This window comes from Vombatus ursinus, unplaced genomic scaffold, assembly GCF_900497805.2.
Source record: "Vombatus ursinus unplaced genomic scaffold, bare-nosed wombat genome assembly UNPS02014820.1, whole genome shotgun sequence".
Classification (NCBI taxonomy): domain Eukaryota; kingdom Metazoa; phylum Chordata; class Mammalia; order Diprotodontia; family Vombatidae; genus Vombatus; species Vombatus ursinus.
The window spans coordinates 22,878,852-22,898,299 of NW_020954598.1; the positions used below are offsets into that span (position 1 = coordinate 22,878,852).

At 47.5% G+C, this 19,448-nt stretch overlaps 1 protein-coding gene across 10 annotated transcripts in view; it reads left to right on the forward strand.

The window, feature by feature from the left end:
* Positions 1-19,448, forward strand: part of CACNA2D2 (calcium voltage-gated channel auxiliary subunit alpha2delta 2) — a 447,618-nt gene that overhangs the window by 408,178 nt on the left and 19,992 nt on the right. For all 10 annotated transcript variants that reach the window (XM_027837173.1, XM_027837170.1, XM_027837171.1 and 7 more), the window contains 14 exons: positions 9,226-9,276; positions 9,568-9,667; positions 10,303-10,461; positions 11,549-11,656; positions 12,063-12,141; positions 12,768-12,817; positions 13,545-13,634; positions 13,906-13,977; positions 14,498-14,572; positions 14,695-14,769; positions 14,929-15,000; positions 15,510-15,581; positions 15,960-16,021; positions 17,932-18,008. In XM_027837173.1, coding sequence (XP_027692974.1) covers positions 9,226-9,276; positions 9,568-9,667; positions 10,303-10,461; positions 11,549-11,656; positions 12,063-12,141; positions 12,768-12,817; positions 13,545-13,634; positions 13,906-13,977; positions 14,498-14,572; positions 14,695-14,769; positions 14,929-15,000; positions 15,510-15,581; positions 15,960-16,021; positions 17,932-18,008 — 1,142 coding nt within the window. The remainder of the gene's footprint in view (positions 1-9,225; positions 9,277-9,567; positions 9,668-10,302; positions 10,462-11,548; positions 11,657-12,062; positions 12,142-12,767; positions 12,818-13,544; positions 13,635-13,905; positions 13,978-14,497; positions 14,573-14,694; positions 14,770-14,928; positions 15,001-15,509; positions 15,582-15,959; positions 16,022-17,931; positions 18,009-19,448) is intronic.

Below are 19,448 nucleotides of genomic sequence, written 5' to 3' on the forward strand. Positions count from 1 at the left end.
GCCCTTGGTAGGTTAAGTAAAGCCCTTTCCCCTTGGCTACTCCAGTCCCACCAACAATTAACCAAGTAGAGGCTGTTAACAGCTCTGCCATGTAACTTCATCATCAGGCCATCCTGACATTGAGGCCAGGAGATGGACAGAGGGGTGCTAAGGGCCCCACTCTGCCCACAAAGCTAAAGCTAAGCAGCTCTTATTTGCCTAGTCCAATACCATGGAGAGGGCTCTCGGCTCTCAGTCAGGCACCCAAGATCATCTGTCACTAAGGAGTCCTAACTCATGGTGGTGGGCAAGGGAGTCTTGCCCAGCTATCTGGCAGATCAGTGGGCATCGATGGGTGGAGGTGTCACTGCAGTTGTGCAGACCCTTATCTTCTGTATCAAATGACCATAAACCTCCTCCCCCAATAAGAAGGTTTCACTGGCAGGCTGTATCTGTCACCTCTCCAGTCTGCTGTTGGGTTGAGAAGAGTGGGGTCATACCTGTGCCCACAGAGCCATACACACACTGATAGACTTCAACACACATGTGTATACAAGCACACACATACATGTGAGTACGCATTCACATCCCCATGAGAGGGGACATGTGCGCATGTATACATGGGCTGGGATCTTGTACATGCATAAGGATACATCTATGCAGCCATGCACATATTTACACGGACATCTCCTCATCCTGTAGATGGCAAAGCTAGGACCAAGAAAGGGGCAGTGATTGACCCTTGATCACACCATACTACTGCATCAGGATTTCCAGTTTAGGGAATCTGTTCCTGTGCCCAGAAGGAGCCTGGGCAGTAGAAGGCGGCACCAAACCTCATGGGGTGCTCTCTGAAGCCACGTCTGGATTAGGGCTTGAGTAAGGGAGCTGGGTCCACTCTCAGTGAGGCAGCCCCCTCCAGACATCACTGAGATGGCCTGGCAAGATATCCCCGTGACTTTTCATACCATTTTATGGTTCATTTTATATGAAATAATCCTCTCACAAAGTCATGCATTTACTCAGGGAAAAAGAAAACCTGACAGAACCAGCCCGAGGGGCCTGGGTGATGTGCAAGCATTCAGAATTTTTACAACAGCATCTGGAGACCACTATAATCTCTCTTCCTTTTCTACTGGGAGGACTTTTGTGAAATCATTGCCATTTGTCCCATCATCTTCTCTTCCCTTATTATAGAAAGGTCTGTGGCCCACTTTCACCTCCACAGAAGACCAGGGCTGGGGGCCTGGATAAACAGGCTGTATTTTGTCCTTTGCAGGCAGCTAGATGGCACAATAGATGGAGTGTGGGGCCTGGAGTCAGGAAAACTCATCTTTCTGAGTTCAAATCTGACCTCAGGAACTTCCTAGCTGTGTGACCCTGGGCAAGTCACTTAGCCCTGTTTGCCTCAGTTTCCTCATCTGTGAAATGAGCTGGAGAGGGAAATAGTAAACCATTCCAAGTATCTTTGCCAAGAAAACCCCAAATGGGGTCACGAGGAGTTGGACACAACTGATAAATGACTGAACCACAATAATTTCACCCGTGCCCACTTCCCGAGGACATGATTGCCTCTAGAGTGTCCCTGACACTTCCATTCACCAGAAGGAGTTATGATGGACTGTTTGACGCTCCCCCTCAACCACCGAAGAGCCCTTCTTGAGGCTGCAGCTGTAGGGATGTTGGTGGGTCTGTTGTCTCTCCTGTCAACTTCCCCAAATATTGAATCATTGATATGAACTCAATGGTTCCCTTCTGGTGGGGAAAGGGCTCTGACCCATACTAATCCTGAGACAGCCATATCGAGTTCAGGAGACAAATCTCACTCAGTGCCTAAGATCTAGAGGTCTCCAGTACCAAGGCCAGCCAAACCCTCCCTGCCAGGGGACTTTCTCTCCCAGGCTCTTTTGAAATCTAGATTCCTTCTTGTTTCTGTCTCAAACAGATTAAAGCATTCTTCACTGAGGTGCCTGTGTACCACCTCCCCAGCTCTAAGGAAGCAGGTCCCATCAGCCCAGCATCTAGCTCTGTACATGCCTGACTATGGGGGAGACAGACAAGAGAGAAAGACCCAAGGGCCCTGCCCTCAGGAAGCTCCCAGTATGGAGAGACAGAGAAGAACCAGACTGAAGCCCTTGTCTTAAATAGAGGAAGCGGAGATACAGGGAGAGGAGAGAGAATCTGGCTCGCAATATGAGGCCAAGTATGTTGTGTCTGGAGAAGTTCAAAGAGAGTGGAGAGACCTGGGAGACTAGAGTGGTCTTCCAAGAGACACTGAGTCAGGGGACTAGTTCCTGAAGGAGGCGAGACTTGAACTGGGTGTTAAAGCATTGCAACAATTGGAGAGATGAGAGAGAAGGAAGGGAAACATCTTGAGTGAAGGCTTAGAAAGTAGAGACTATAATAGCTCCCATTCCTGTAGGCTTTGAAGGTTTATAGAGTGCTTCAGAGTACATAGTACATTACCATCTCCATCCACAGATGAGGAAATTGAGGCTTAGAGATAGGTGACTTGCCCAAGGTCTTTCAGCTAATATCAGAGGAGCGACTTAAACTCCAGTCTCTGACTCCAGTTTCGGTGATCTTTGCTCTATACCACGCTGCTTCCCCCATATGAGTATGGCATATGCAAGGGAAAGTGAGGTCTACCTGGATGAAGAAGAAAAAGGTATGGCTAGCAGAGTCCTGATAGGTCAGGTTAAAGTTAGGGCTGGGCCAGGTGGAGGAAGGCCTTATATGCTGGGCTAAGAAGGTGAGATGGTTTTCTCACTGTTCTCCCTTTTACAAAGACACCCACTCTCCCGTGATTTCTTTGATCTGTTGGTTAATTGAGACCCAAGGGCTAAGCAATTTGATCACTCTTGTCTGTTTCCCATTATCTGTCTGCCCCCATTTTTTCTCTTCATTTCAACATTTATTTTATTCTGTTTCAATTAATAAGCATTTTTCCCTCTCCTCACCACCTCCTCCTCCACTGGAAAAAGAAAAGACAAAATCCTTTAAAAAAAAACATAATCACATAAAACCACATTCCCACATTGGCCATAATCAAAAATATGTATCTCCTTTTGTATCATGAGTCCATCCCCTTTCTGTCAGGAGGTGGGCACTGGCTTCAGCATCAGTCTTCTGGAATCATGGTAGGTCTCTTCATTGATTAGAGTTCTTAAGTCGAAGTTATTTGTCTCAACAATGTTGTTGTTATTGTATAAATTCATTCCTGGTTCTGCTCACTTCACCCTGCGTCTGCTCATACAAACAAGACTTCCCAGGTTTCTCTGAAAACTGATCCTTAGATCATTTCCTACAGCACAGTAGTTTTCCATTACATTTGTATACCACAATTTGTTCAGCTATTCCCCATTTAATGCGTACCTCCTCAGTTTCCATTTCTTACTACCACAAAAGGAGCAGCTATAAGCATTTTTTGTCCTTTTCCTCTGTCATTGATCTCTTTGGGATCTAGGCCTACTAGTGGTATTACTAGATCAAAGGGTTTGTACAGTATAGTAACTTTTTTAACCCCTCTACTCTTTTTTAAATTTTTATTTTATTTTTCTAATTAACAAAAATCTACAATATTCTCTTTCTATTATCTCCCACCCATGTGGATAAAAACACACAAACAAAACCTTTGCAACAAATATGCATAATCAAGCTAAAACAAATTCCCACATTGGCCATTTCCTATGTATATGTGTGTGTGTGTGTGTGTGTATGTATGTATGTATGTATATACATATATATACATATATAATATATATATATACCCTTGGTCCATCATCCTTGCCTGGAGGCAGGTAGCCTGCTTCACCATCAAAGCTCGGGGATCATGGTTTGTCCTTGCATCATTCAGAGTCCTTATGTCTTTCAAAGTCTTTTGCCTTTACAGTGTTGTTATTGTATAAATTGTTGCACTAGTCCTGCTCACTTCACTCTGCACCACTTCATACAAATCTATCCTTCTCATCATTTCCTACAGTATTTATAATATCCCATTACATTCATGTGCCGTAAATTAGTTCAACCATTCCCAAATTAACTGGCACCTCCTTGGTGTCTAGTTCTTTGCCACCACAAAAAGAAAACCTGCTTTAAATATTTTTGTATATGAGTCCCTTTCCTCATCCTTTGATCTCTTTCTCTCTGGGATAGAGACCAACTAGTGGTTTCACTGGGGCAAAGGGTATGAACAGTTGAATGAATTTTTTAACTCATTCATTCCTAACAGAAGCACTTAAACAGGAGTCACATCTAAGCCCTTGTCTCACGTCTGCTATTAACCCATTGTATGACCTTGAACAAGTCACTCCAAAGCCTCAGTTTCTCTACCTGAAAAATAAGAGGGTTGGAATAAATGATTATAAATTTAGATCTGGAAAGGACTTTAGAGAACATCTCATCCAAGCCTTTATTTTACAGATGAGGCAACTGAGCAAGGATTTGAACCCAGGTCTTCTGATTCCAAATCCTGATTCCAAAACCTTCCCACCCTACCATGCTGCCATCTAAGGTCAAAGAATCTTCACCTCTTTTGTGTCATGGACCCCTCTGGCAATCTAGTGAAGCATGTGGACCACTTCTCAGAATTGCATTTGCTGCTTACATTCATAATGGAAGGAAATGCTCAATTTCAGTTAGAGGTTAATGAAAATAAAGAAGTAATTTTTTTTCTCCTGAAATCTATCCCCAGGTTAAGAAGCTTTGATTTAGTCCAATCCCCACATTTTACATATGAGGAAACTGAGGCATGGAAAGGTTTTAGTAACTTTTCTCACACAGCTAGTAAATGTCTAAGGCAGGATTTGAACCCAGGCCTTCCTAACTCTGACAATGCCCTATCCATCATGCCCTGCTGCCTCTGGAAAGAGGTATGAGGAAAAGCCCCAGACTCAGGAGATAAGCATTTATGGCTGTTCCCATCTTGTCCCACATTTTACCCCTTTCTTTCTGATCTAGGTGGGTCCTGATGTAACTGTCACCCAAAGAGACTCAGTTTCCCTGTCCTGGCCCCACAGGAACCAACTCCTTTCCCTTTCTTAGTTCAGCCCAGACAGGGCTAGAAATTCTCAAGAGGAGTTTACCAGGAGACTTGGAGAGAAGCAAACATAAAAAGGTTGACTTTGCAGAACCCTAAGTAGGAACAATGTGATTTGACGGTAGGTACACTGAACTTGGAGGCAGAGAGCAACTCCTTTGCTTACTACCTGTGTGACCGGTTTCTTCTCTGAGACTCAGTTTCTCCATCTGCAAAATGTAGAGGTTGGCCCAGATTGTTTCTGAAGGCCCTTTCCCAGTTCTAAATTTGTGATCCTTGTGCTGATGTAACAACTGCGGGGTTCAGTTTGAGCTTTGCCCACTTCCCCATTTTCTCAGGATGCCCACCCCCAATGCCTATGGTCCAGATCTACAATAAAAACCTGATTTATAAAAACACTAACACTACCTGACCATTTCTACTAATGGTAAGAGAAAGGCTATTCTTTGATAGAATAAAGGTCACGTGAAAGCTAGGATGGACCTTAAAGATCACCCAGTCCAACCTCTTCATTTTACAGATGAGGAAACTGAGGCCCCAATAGGTTGTGACTTGCCCAAGATCACATAGGTATTAATTGAGAAAGAATTCATAACTGGAGCTTCTGACTCTAAATATAGTGCTAGATCATAGCAGTTAAATGAATACAAGTTTCCTGAAGACAGGACTCTCACTTTCTCATCTTTGAATCCCCAGCACCCTAGCAAGCAGACATTTATTCTTTTATTTGAATAATTTAGGGCTTGAGTGGCTCAGTCCCCCAGGACAAGGCAGCTTGCCACCTCCCAACCCTTTGGAGAAGATACACATCCCCAGGGTCCCTAGACCCCATACCCCTGGGAGCACATCTCCCCCTCCCCAGGAGCTGGACAGCTCCAGCAAACCATTCAAACTGCCACAAGGATGGTTGTTCTACGTTCAATAGCACTTAAGATGGGGGCAGCCAGGTGGCATAGTGGATAGAGCTCTGGCTTTGGAGTCAGGAGGACCTGAGTTCAAATCCGGCTTCAGACACTTGACATTTAACTAGCTGTGACCCTGAGCAAGTCACTTAACCCCCATTGCCTCACCAAAAAAAAGCAAAAAAAAAAAAAATGCACTTAGGATGGAAGGTTGGGGACTAACCACAGCTCCACCCTCCTGCCCCTACACATACACACACACACACACACTCACACACACACACACACACACACACACACACACACACACGGTTCTCTAGAAGGCTTATCCTAGTCTTATCTCCGGCAAAGCCTTCATTCTGGGATGGTGATGGGAAAAGATGCTAATTAGATTCAATTCAACAAACACTTATACAATCCCTACTATAAAGCAGTGGAGTAGGAAAAACCTTTGTTTGCATCTGCCTCAAATATTCACCAGCTGTGTGACCCTGGGCAAATCCCTTAACTTGCCTGGGCATCAATGTCCATATCTGTAAAATGGGGACTATAATAACACCTACCTCACAGAGTTGTTGTGAAGACCAAATGAGATGATATATGTAAAAGACTTTTCAAACTTGAAAATGCCATATTAATGTTAGCTATTATAACATATTGTGCTAGGCACTGGAAGATATAAAGGGGGGAAAATAGTCCCTACCCTCAAGGTATTAGAGGAGTGGAGTGACCAGTGTCTGTATCTCTAGTGAAATTTGAGAGGGTCATAGAGCTCACTCTTCCCCGATGGAAAGGAATTGGCTGGAGGAGAATGGAGATGGAATCCAGTGTCCCTTGAGCCTTAAGGGACCCAAACAGAAGAGTTCCAAGGTACTGTGGATCTTTCATGAGGCAGATTGAGGGGAGAAAAAGTTATCAATGCATGGCCTTGGGCCAGTAGCTGTGATGTGGTAGAGAGGTCTTGAATTCAAACCCAACTCTGCTATTTTGGAGTTCTGTGACCTTGGGTAAATCACCCTCTCTAAGCCTCAGTTTCCTTATCTATGAAATGGTACTAAGTATACTATGCTGTGAATTAATACTAATGGGAGACCAAGCAACAAGCCCATTCTCCTCCAAATAAAAGCACTTTAAATATTTGACAAGATCAATGCCTCCCACTCATACATTGAGGCTAAATGTGTCTTCCCAGTGCCTTCAATTAACCTTCTTCATTCCTCATACTCTTCATTGTTCTCCTCTGGATATACTCCAACTTATATGTGTGTTTCCTGAAACGTGCTCCCCAGCACCAAATCCAGTGTTCCAGATGTGGTCTGAGCAGGACAGAGAATTACAGAAGTAGCTTCTTGCTACTTCAGCACACTGTGTGCCTCTTACTGCCGTGGAAGATCTCTGCAGCTTGTTGGTTACCATGTGACTCTGATAACTCAAACCCTAAGTCATTTTTCACAAGAATAATAAGTTGCCCAGCCACACCTTCCCCACCCAATAGTTGATTGATTTTTTGAACCTATGTAGAATTTTACATTTATTTCTATTAAATTTTTATCCTATTTAATTTATCCCATTGTTCTAGCATGATGAGATCTTTCTGGATCTAGATCCTGTTACCCATTATTTAGCTCTTCCCCCTACCTTTTCATCATCTGCAAATTTCATAAGCATTCCATCTATGCCTTCATCCAAGTCATTGATAAAAATGTTAAACTGTTATAATGATTGGGGGCCATATAAAGATCAAGCTGGAGCAACATCCAGAGCCTGAATTTATACACACCCCCTGACTTCCTGAGACCCATGAAATCCATGCTGCCACAGGTAGCCTGAAGTCTGGTCTGTTCTCTCTCTCTCTCTCTCTCTCTCTCTCTCTCTCTCTCTCTCTCTCTCCCTCACTGCTTCTTTATTGCTTTCTCCTCCTCCTCCTCCTCCTCCTCCTCCTCCTCCTTCTCCTTTCTCCCAACACTATCCTATGATTCCTTTAGATTTGTCTCTGGTCATCTCTCCCTATCCCCTTTTCAGGCTCTCCTGCCCTCACTGACTGCATCTTCAATTCAGTTCAATTCAACAAACATTTATTAAACAACTGCTACGTACAAAGTATTACACTGAAAGCTGAGTGAGATCTAAAGTTTGGAAAAGACATCTCTGCCCTATGGAACTCTGAGTCTTAAAAAGTGATAAGACAGAACTACAATGATACACCGTGTTATATGATAAGTACATCAGAGAAGCACAAACCAAGTGGTACATGATATTTGAGGCCATTACTGCCATTGGGAATCAAGAAAGGCTTCCTGGAGGTGGTAGTATCTGAGGTGGTCTTTAATAGTTAGGAATTCAACAGAAGGTGAGAGGGAAACAGAGGTAACATCCCAGGCAAAGAGGTGCAAAGAAGACCCTGCAGTGCCAGGAGGGCATGGAGAAGGTTTAGTCTGAGCATAGAGCCAAGGTTCTGCCCCTTGGGCAGCCTATGGACCCCTTCTCAAAATAATGTTAATGCATAAAATATATAGAATTACAAAGGAAACCAATTACAAGGAAATGCAATACAGTTATCAAATTTTTTTTTAAAGTTCATGGACCGCAGGTTAGGAACCCCTCCTGTCTAGTATGTTGAAGGGTATGATATGAGATACAGCTGAAAAGACCAGAGATCTTTTTATGCATAGATCTATCAAATCTCCATGTAAGAAAGATTATTCTGGCAAAGGTATGAGGGATGAATTGGAGAGAAGAGGCAGGCAGACCTTCTAGGGGGGCTACTACAGTAGTCCAGGTAATGAGGACCGTTTGAACCATCATGGTGCCAATGGGACTAGAGAGGACAGAAGCAACACAAGATGTAGTGGAAGCAGAATTAGGAGAAGCTGGCAGCTAATTGGCTACGAAAGGGGAGAGAGAAGGGAAATACAAAGATAACTCAAAGATTTTGAATGTGGGAGACTTGGTGAATAGTGGCAGAGAGTAAAGTCAGAAGAAGGAATAGTCTCACTGGGAAAGATGAGCTTGGGTTAGAGAGAGTGGAGAAGTCCTGTAGGGTAACAGGCATAAATCCAAGATTTCAGAGACAGAGGAAGCCCCCCTGCTTTCCTGAAAGATACTGTTCAATCCAGGTAGGTGCTCTAAGTCCAGACTGTAGGCTGAAGTAAGGCAGAGAGCTAAGTGGGTAAACAAAGGGGATGGCTAGAGCCTTTGGAATCTCCTTCCTATCATCCTTTCCCAAATCTGCCCATAATTCCTCTTCCAACCCTACCCAGACATCCCCTGACTCTCTGCCCTGACCTCAGCCTCTCTCCTGGGCAGGTACATCCAAGGAGCTTCCTCTCCTAAGGACATGGTCATCATCGTGGATGTGTGAGTGAGCAGTGAGGGAATAGTCCTTTCCAGGAGCTAGGGTACCTCCAGCCTCTGGAGAAGAGCCAGAACTCATGGGCCCCTCTGGCATTAGGATCCTGTAAACCACTGAGTTAATGGTCCTCCCTCAATTCTATCAATGCCATTCTAGGGATCCTCCCTAAGTCCCAAGGTCCCCACATCCTTGTCCAAAATCCCTGACCCCAGTGCCTGCCTGGAAGCTGATGCCCAACCCTAAAATGGGGGAAGGAGGAAGAGTGCCCTGGGTCATATCTATACCTTGCCCCCTAGAAGTGGCAGTGTGAGCGGCCTGACACTGAGGCTGATGAAGACATCGGTCTGCGAGATGCTGGACACCCTATCTGATGATGACTACGTCAATGTGGCCTCGGTCAGTGCCCTGAGCCTGGGAATGGGGACCCACTATTGGGTAGAGAGAGGCCCCCTTGGCAGGATCAGAGTGACCAAGGGTCAGGACATTGAATCAAAGCCGGCCATAGTCATGGCCCTTAAAACCAGGCAGTCACTGGCTCCTCCACAATACCTACACATCACACAGAACACCTTTGGCCAAGGGGCTCTCAGAGCCTCAAGGACTCCTTCCTACCCTAAAAACTCAGGTAGTGAAGATGTCCTTGGTTTTTTTTTTGTTTTGGGGGTTTGTTTGTTTGGGGTTTGGGGAGGGGTTGTCCTCTGTGGTACCAATTATAGCAGCCAGGAAGGGAGAGAAGGGATTTGGGATAAATGAATACACATGCTTGGGAAGAGCAAGGTTTTAGGGGCACATAAAGAGAAGGAGGGACATTCTCCTACCAACTTCCCTTAATTTCCCTTTCTACTAACCCCACTCCCACTCAGATGTTCTCATGGGAAAACTACCCAACTCTCCCTTGACCCTCCAGCCTTCTCAACCTCTTCTCAATCCTGAGCATTCCCACAGGCCTCTCCTAACTCTGCCCCTTCCAGAGGGCTCTCCCTCCCTGGTGTCCTCCAGATACCCTCATGTTGCTCTCACTGCTCCCCCAGTTCAATGAGAAGGCCCAGCCTGTGTCCTGCTTCAACCACCTGGTTCAGGCCAACGTGCGGAACAAGAAGGTTTTCAAGGAAGCTGTGCAGAACATGGTGGCAAAAGGAACCACAGGTTACAAGGCTGGCTTTGAATATGCCTTTGACCAGCTCCAGAATGTGAGTCCTGCTTAGCTCAGGGGAAGAGAAGATTCTGCCCACAACTGACATCTCCATCCTAGACTCAGTCCCTCACCAGGGCACATCCACGCTGACTGCCTGGGGTTGGGAGTTTGGGGATGGGTGGGAAGGGCAGAGGGGGAGGGAGCTGGGCCTGCAGAGTCTAAGAAAGCAGTCATTGCTTCAAGGAAGATGTCATTGACATCCTTTCCCCAGAGCCCTTTCTCTGTCTATGAAGGGGCCATTCCTAGGACTCACACCCCTGCTACTGTGAGGGAAGAGTGTGGAACATTGCTTCTGGGGCCAAGCTGGTGACACCAGGGAAATCAAAATGGATGGGCCTGTTATAAGGATGAGCACCAATGGTCATGGCTTAGAGTGGAGGGAGAATAAGAAGAAATGTTACCATACCCATAGCCCCTTTCTCACCAAACCTACCTGGCAGAAACCAGATCTCTCCTCCCAGTGAATAGCTGGTTAGGCACTTCCCTCAGGGGACTGGAAGGTGAGAAGGAATTCAGGCCTCGATGCCACCTGTCCATCCCCAAGGAGTTAATTTAAGATGGGAAGATTGAGGGGGACAGGGAGATGCTGGAGTCTGAGAACTAGACTTGTAACCCAAGCAATGGAGGAAAATCTCATTGCTGATCCCGACAGAGTTGAGAGGGGAAAAAAACAGACAAGGAGTGCCTGGGGCTCATTTTACTGGGAGAAATTAGGTGGTGACATAGTTGGTGATTCATTGTAGTAGGAGCAATAACATGGCCAGGACATTTGTGGATGATTTCAGTGGAAGAAGTTTCATTTTGATGGAAGAATTAAGGTGGGAATAACTTATAATTCAAAAGTGGTAGTAGAATGATGCTGTCTGTTGGGACAGGGTGGCCCTTAGGTGTCTCAGTCCCTGAAATCATTCTTCTAGGAGAAGGGAAAGATTTTCATACTGAGGAATCCCTTGCCAAAGAATCCTATTGGTTGTATCTAAAAGAGGGTAGGGGAGGACTGACGGGGAGGCAAAGGGCTCTGCCTGCAGCTATGAGGGAGCCTTCCCCAACTGACCTCCTCTCCTTCCCACTGGCTGGCCCAGTCCAACATCACCCGAGCTAACTGCAATAAAATGATCATGATGTTCACCGACGGAGGAGAGGATCGAGTGCAGGATGTGTTTGAGAAGTACAACTGGCCCAACAGGACGGTGAGGCACACAGAAGTCCCCAGTCGGGGATGCTGGGGACCACACCCACTCACTCTCCTGAGGGTGAGGAATGGGGGGGGGGTGGCGGCCGAGATGGCCAGGTAACCACATTCCCAAAGTCAGTTCCATTCAACTATAATTTACCAAGAGCCCACGGAATTCAGAGCACCTGAATGACCTCCCTGCAAGCTCCTCTGACTCTAGTCTCAGAATTGGCTTTCTCTTGTCCTACGGCTTCGGGCATGGGTATGAATATGCATACATACATGTATACAGTATGTATATGTATGTATAAGGGAGAAATCATTCCCACTAGCCTTCCCTACACCCCCCATGGGAGGAGTCTCAACCCTGACCAAGCTAGGAGTGAGTCAGACTCCCTCAAGCCTCCCTGCATTGTCCCCAGGTTCGGGTATTCACCTTTTCTGTCGGACAACACAACTACGATGTCACTCCCCTGCAGTGGATGGCCTGTGCCAATAAAGGTACCCTCCTTGTCCTGCCTTGACCTGACCCACAGTACAGCAGCATGGTGTATTGGGAAAAACACCAGATTTAGATCTGAGCCCTGCCACTTACTGTATGACCCTGGGCAAGTCCTTGCCCTTTCCTGGGTCTTAGTATCCTCAGCCATAAAGTGAGAGGATTGCACTCGATTATTTTTAAGGGCTTTTCAAATCCTAAATGTTCTAATGAGCCCACAATTGTCCCTTGTTTTGCCCTGCAATAAAAGCGGGGGGGCAGGGGGGGGAGGATCAATATGGGTGTGGGGAGGCACTCTGTTTCTATCTGTATTTCTTTCCATGTGTCCATTTGCCTATCTGTATGACCCAGCTGTGTCTCGTCCATAGCTGCAGTTGAGGGGTATAGCTGCTTTTGGTTATAGCGGTCTATCTATTGACAGAGAGGGGTCCATCCTTGAGGCATGCTCCACCCCCACCCAAACTGCCCCTTCCTCCCCACTCACAATAGGTTCAGTTCCCAGAGAGCACCTTCAGCACACACGCCCCACCCCAGCTACCCACCTGCCCTTCAAATGACCCTCAACAAAAATCAGGAAACATCCTCTTCCTTACCCCAACTCAAAGCATACTTCCCTTCACCCCCACAGGTTACTATTTTGAGATCCCCTCCATCGGGGCTATCCGAATCAACACACAGGTAAGGAGCCTCAAGCCCTCCACCTCATCCCCAAGACACATCCATCCTCTCTCTGGAGCAAAAACAAACGACTCCAAAAGAAGCAAAGACCTGGAAAGAGACCCATCCCAGAACCCAACAACCCTCCCAACGGGATCTGGGCGCCCAGGCTCCCTGCTTTCCTGGAACCCAGTTCTTCAAAAGATCCCCACTTCAGCGACCTTGAGCTCTCCCACATTGGTCCTAGGTCAATAATCCCTCCTCAGGGTCTAAGTCTCAGTCAGGCTCAGCTGATTTAACTCAACCACTTACCGTGGGGTGGGAGTGCCCTCTGCTGGTCACTATGAGAAAGTGCCCAGATCTAGCCGTCCTTTTCCTTGGAGTGGATCATTCCACCCAAGGAGTGCCAGGATCAATAGCTGGGGATCCCTGCCTCTTCAGAGAGAAACAGGTGGACAAGGGCCTGGATATGAATGTCCAGGCCACAGCTCCTCTGTGGGGTGAGGAAGGTCCTGCCATCAGAGCAGAGAGCCCAAGCACATGTAGTGGAAAGAGAATTGGATTTTAAGTCGATTTGAATACCAAGTCTGCTGCTTTTTGCCTCATAACCTTGGACAAGTCACGCGTCCTTCTGAGCCTCAGTTTCCTCACCTATAAAATTAAGATGTTGGACTAGGTGACCTCTAGAGTCCTTCCCAGTTCCAAGTCCTACGATTCCTTCCACCCTCATGTTTCCCCTCCCTCACAGGAGTACCTGGATGTTCTGGGCAGGCCTATGGTCCTCGCAGGCAATGAGGCCAAGCAGGTGCAGTGGACCAATGTGTATGAAGATGCTCTGGTAAGCTTGCCTCTCACCATGCCTGTCACCTCATCAGGGCTGAGCCAACCTCACAGAGATGTGGTCTTTGATGGCAAGGAAGCAGAGACCCCGAGGGTGCTCCAGGGAAGAGGGGTGATGGGGCTCAGCTGTACTAAGGCCCCAGAACTCTTTCCCTGCCCTGAGCATAGAGCGGGGGGACTGTAGGCAGACAAGACCTGCTCCCCAGTAGGGAGTAGGCATTGAGGATGCAGGATCACAAAATGTCATATTATCCTGTCCCATTTCACAGGGCCTGGGGCTAGTCGTGACTGGAACCCTCCCTGTGTTCAACCTGACCCAGGATGGCAGTGGGGAGAGGAAGGCAAGTGTGTGGAAGCATATATGTGTGTGAGCTTGTGTAAGCATGTGAGGGCAAGGAATATACATGCACTATGTGTTTGGGTAGAGTGGGATGTATGTAATATATAGGTATGCATGCCTAACTGTAGGGAGAGGAGAGTGGGTGGTGGTGTGGGCAGAGAGATAGAATGGATAGCTGCCCGTGTAACTGAGATGAGGAGGGAAGAGAATGTCTGTACCTGGTGAGTGAAGGTGTTCAGGACTGTTGGAGGGGCCACTGTGGGTAAGTGTGAGGGCTGAAGTTGGCCCCAGTGTTCTGATCTGTGCCTATGGATAGGGTTGTCAGAGACTCGAGATGGGAAAGAGGCAAGTTGTGGATGAGTATGGGTGTGGGTGAGGGAGACAGACACAAAGCCAGACATGAGGCCCAAGTGTCCTAATTCCCAAGCATCAGGGGATAGACAGAGGTGGACTGAATGCCCACAGCTTCAGTTCCCTGCTCCTATTCATGGCCTCTCACCCCAGCAAATCTGTGCCTCCAGAACCAGCTCATCCTGGGTGTGATGGGCATCGATGTGGCTCTGAATGATATCAAGAAGCTGACGCCAAATTACACGGTAAGTGCATCGGACCTCAAGTTGGGCTAGAGAACGTGTTCTAGCCCCATGTTCTCTTTCCTTCTTCTACCACCTTCCTTGAGCCAAGGGTCAAAACATGATCCTCCAATTTCCATTTCCAGCTTGGTGCAAATGGTTATGTATTCTCCATCGACCTCAATGGCTATGTCCTCCTCCACCCTAACCTGAAGCCCCAGGTAAGAGAGAACCTTCTACCCCCCTACCATCCCTATGTTAGGGAAAGGGTGATACCTAGATCTTGGCAAACAGCCTCTTTGGCTACCCAGGGGTGGAGGCATGCTTGGGACAATAGGAGAGGCATGATATTCTTACTGAGTGGTGACCTTCTCCCTCAGATCACCAATTTCCGGGAGCCAGTGACCTTAGATTTCCTAGATGCTGAACTAGAAGATGAAAACAAGGAGGAGGTGAGAGAAGGACCATCAGTGGGCCCCAGAGCACCTACCCGTCCCCACTGTCCCTCAGCACCTGCCTCCCAGTTACCTCTTTTCCTAATACTCCTCTCATTTCCCTTTTCTCTTTTCCTCTGTCCCACCTTCTCTTCTCCCTAATTCTTATCCCCCAAAGCTCCAGCTGTCCCTTTCCTCTTTGCCCGCATCCTTTCTCTAATAGTCACTTGTATGCCAATTCTCAGCCCCCTCATCCCACTTATCCTCAACCTCCTGTCTCCATCCCCCAGTCAAATTGAGCTTCTCCATTCCCCATCTCTCTACTTTACCTATGTAACATCCCACTATTTTCCTGTCCCTTCATTTCTCTGTCAGTCTTCCCACTCCTCCCAATCCTCTGTCCTACCCAGTCCCCTACACTGCAAACAGCCTCTTGTCCTCCAATCTACTCTCCTCAGCAATCCTGATCTGCCCAATCACCCATACCCCTGGCCTTGTTCTCACACTCTGCTATCTACACTCCTTAGATCCGAAAGAGCATGATTGATGGGAAAAGAGGGCATAAACAAATCAAGACTCTCATCAAATCCCTGGATGAGGTGAAATTGGGGGGGAAGAAGGGATGATGGGGTGGAGGAAGAAAGGGGTGATGGGGGAAGGATGATGGGGCAGGGGAGGAAGGGGAGTGATGGGGGGAAGGAAGGATGATGGGGCAGGGGTGGCAGGAAAGGGGAGAAGAAACATGGGGTGAGGGGCAGCTAGGTGGCGCAGTGGATAAAGCACAGGCCCTGAAGTCAGGGTGACCTGAGTTCAAATCAGGCCTCAAACCAAACACTTGACACTTACTAGTTGTGTGACCCTGGGCAAGTCACTTAACCCCAATTGCCTAAAAAAAAAAATGGGGTGGGGGAGAGAGAAGAGGCTTCATTTGCCTACCTGCCTGCCTGTACCCTTGACCACATGCTCTTCCCTTCCAGAGGTACATTGATGAAGTAATTCGAAACTACACCTGGGTCCCGATCAAAAGTACCAACTACAGGTGAGAAGAGCCCCAAAGGTGGGATTCAGGGGACAGGTAGGGATGGGATATGTATGAAGAGATATTCTTCCAGCCCTAGAGTATGAGATCATATGAGAGGAGCTGGGTTCTTCCTCCAATCTCTTCAGTTCCCTTTGGTTGGTGATCCTTCCACCTGGTCTTGACCAGTCCTCACCTCCTCCCCCCTCCCACTGTCCACAGCTTTCACAAAGCTCCTATTCCCGCTGAGAACATTTCTTACCTCAGGCCAATAAGCCTACCCCACCCTTGAACACACACACACACACACACACACACACACACACACACACACACACAATACCTAGCGTGATCCAGAAAAAGAAACTTCTGGCCTCTGCCTGACATCCAATCTCTGGGATGAGTGGAAACGGGCCAAGCAAGGCTGAGCTGGCAGGCAGGTGAGGCTGGCCTTCCATGACCCGTGCTGAGTGACAGGCAGCCCCACAGACTTTGCTTTCACACCCCAAATATTAGGCTATATTTTCATATCCCATACCTCAAACCATCTCCATCACACCCTTAAGACTAGTTGTCAACCAGATATCAGACTATTTCCATGTCCCCATTTCAAGCCAAATTATCACATATCTACTGTGACCACACCTCAGTTATCAAGCTGTATTATCTTAGGTGTGTAACACACCCCATATAGAAGACTACATCAACACATAATAAGGATCTGCTGGCCGTGTGTCACTCCCATGTTATCAGGCTGCATGAGCCCACCCCACATACCAAGCTGCCTTTTTCCACCTAAATACCAAGTCATATTATCCCACCTCAGATATCAGATCACCCCACCCAATACCGCCTAGCCACCTTACTATTGTTGAGAGGCAATGTGCCATAGGAGATGGAGCACTGAACTTAAGGAGTCGGGGCAAGTCACTTAACTTCTCTTTATAAAATTGGGATAATTCATTCTTATACTGCCTACCTTGTTGTGATCAAAGAAGGCAATCTGCAAAACTTTAAGTATTTATTCTTGTCCCATCCCAGCAACCAATAACCTAACCCACAGGCTTTATCTGTCACTACCCCCCAATATAAACCACGTTATTGTACGCTAGAAATTACTTCCACTCAGTCAGTCCTGGCTGGCCTATGAGCCTGCACCATCCCACCCTGAGCAGCAGCCCAGACGGTCACACACACACACACACACACACACACACTTGCAGTATCAGACCGTGCAGTCACATCACACAGGTCTGACACCCCGAATGGCAGGTTGTTGTGGCGGTCCAACAACTGTCAAGCAATATTATCTCTCCCACCTCCAACATCACACCTGTGATCATCTAGCTCCTTGATAAGCATTCGCTCTGCTTTTCTGGTGAATGTGCTGCTACACAGATGGAGAAGGCACCAGCAGATGGCTTGAAGTGTCTTCTCAAAGCCTGCTGCAAGTTTCTACCAGAGCAGGCTAGAAGGGGAGGGGCCTCCCTCCCACCTTGCTTCAGGACCCAAGGGAGGAGGCCTGGAGTCCCAGTGGGCTGATCACTCATTAGAGGTAGTGCTCCAGAGGGTTGCTTAGAGAGCTCCAAGGCAAGGCCACCGATGGGAAAAGAGAGTCCCAGAATCCAGGGCTGAGTTGGGGGTGGGGACGAGCCTGGGCCAGTTCCCAGGGATTTCTAGGGCTGCAGCTGGCCTATCCCCAGGTGGGCCACGCTCCTACCGTCCTAGCCTCAGAGAGAAGGACCAGATGCCATCCAGGGAAGAAGTATTTCAGAGAAGGGTGAGGAGCTACAAACTGGATTAGACATCCTGGCCCAGCCCAGAGCCCCCTCCTCAAGGCAGTGCCCAGATAGGGGACGACAGAGTAGCATGGGGTCTCTTAGGACTTTCCGCTGTGAGTGACTCTCCCCTCTTTTCTCTGTCTCCCCCAGCCTTGGGCTGGTCTTGCCTCCTTATAGCACATTCTATCTACAAGCCAACCTCAGTGACCAGATCCTGCAGGTCAAGTGTAAGTAGCCCTTCCACCTGTGCCTGCTGCCCCTCCCACTCCTTGCCCCCACTGCCCCTGGCCCCTCAGCCCCAGCCCAATCTGAGCAGCAGGCACCATAAACTCACACTGCTCACCGCAAAGAAAAACCGGGGGCATCCCAGCCAACAGCAGGCCAAAAGGAGTGTTTGCAGAGTGAAGTGGGGATTCAGGGGAGGGGAGGGAGGGGAGCACCAGGGAGGGAGGCCCTCTGCCTGCCCTTCACTCCAGGGTGCCTGGCAGGGCTGGGGGCTGGGAGCAGCCAGCTCATTGGAAAGTTGGCCCAAAGTTGCATGATTCTCCTCTTCTCTGATTTAAGTTTCAGATCATTCTTTTTATGGTTTCTAGTTTGGTTCTTATTATTCCATGTACTTCCGTGTCGGCCTGCCACCACACACCCCCTCCCTACACACTCTGTTTTCTTAACTTTCTCTGTCTCTTAACTTTCCACCCAGAGACCCATGGGGGAGGAGAGCTGGTTTCTCTCTATTTGCTCCCTTTCTAGGGACATCCAGTGGATGGAGGACTGGGCCTGGAGTCAGTAAAACCTGAGTTCAAATCCAGTCTCAGACACTTACTGCTGTGTGATCCTGGACAAATCACTTAACCTCTATTTGCCTCAGTTTCCTCATCTGTAAAATGGGGTAATAATAGCACCTACATCCCAGGGTTGTTGTAAAGATAAGATCCAAAAAAGATCATATTTGTAAAGCACTTAGTACAGTGTCTGGGACATGTAAGCACTATATAAATGTTAGTCATTTTGGTTTTATTCTTTCTCCTGATCCCTTCTGGGTCTTTTCCACCCCTTCTTTCTTCCTCTTGCTTCTTTTCTCTTCCCTTCTCTCTTCAACAGTCCTCCCCTTTTCCCTCATTTTCACCTCCACCCTCAATTTTCTCTCTCTCCCTTTCCTCGTGCTCATTTCCTTTCTCTACCCCCATTTTGTCCCTCTCTCTTCTACTATACTCTTCCTCTTTCTATCATGTCCTTCCTCTCTCTCCCTTTCTTCCCCTATCACTCCCTCACTTCTCCCTCTCCCTTCCTCTTTTAATCTTTCTTTCTCTCCCTATCTTACTATTTCTTCCTCTCTTAGCTTCCTCCCACTTTCCCTATCTGCTCCCCCTTTCTGCTTCAGTGCCTCCTTCATTGTCTTTCCCCCTCTCACTCCCCTTTTCTCTTCCTTGCTTTCTCCCTTTTTCTTCCCAACTTCACTTTCTCCCTCCTTCCCTTTTTCCCCATACAACTCTCTCCTATTCCTCCCATGTTTTCTCCTTTCACTAATACCTCCTTCTAGACTTTTCTCTTTCTTCCTCTTACCTTCTCCTTCTCTCCCTTTTCTTCACTCTCTCCCTCTCTTTCCCCCTCCTTTTTCTACCTGACTTCCCTTCCTTACTTTCTCCTCCTCTCTCCCTCTCATTCTA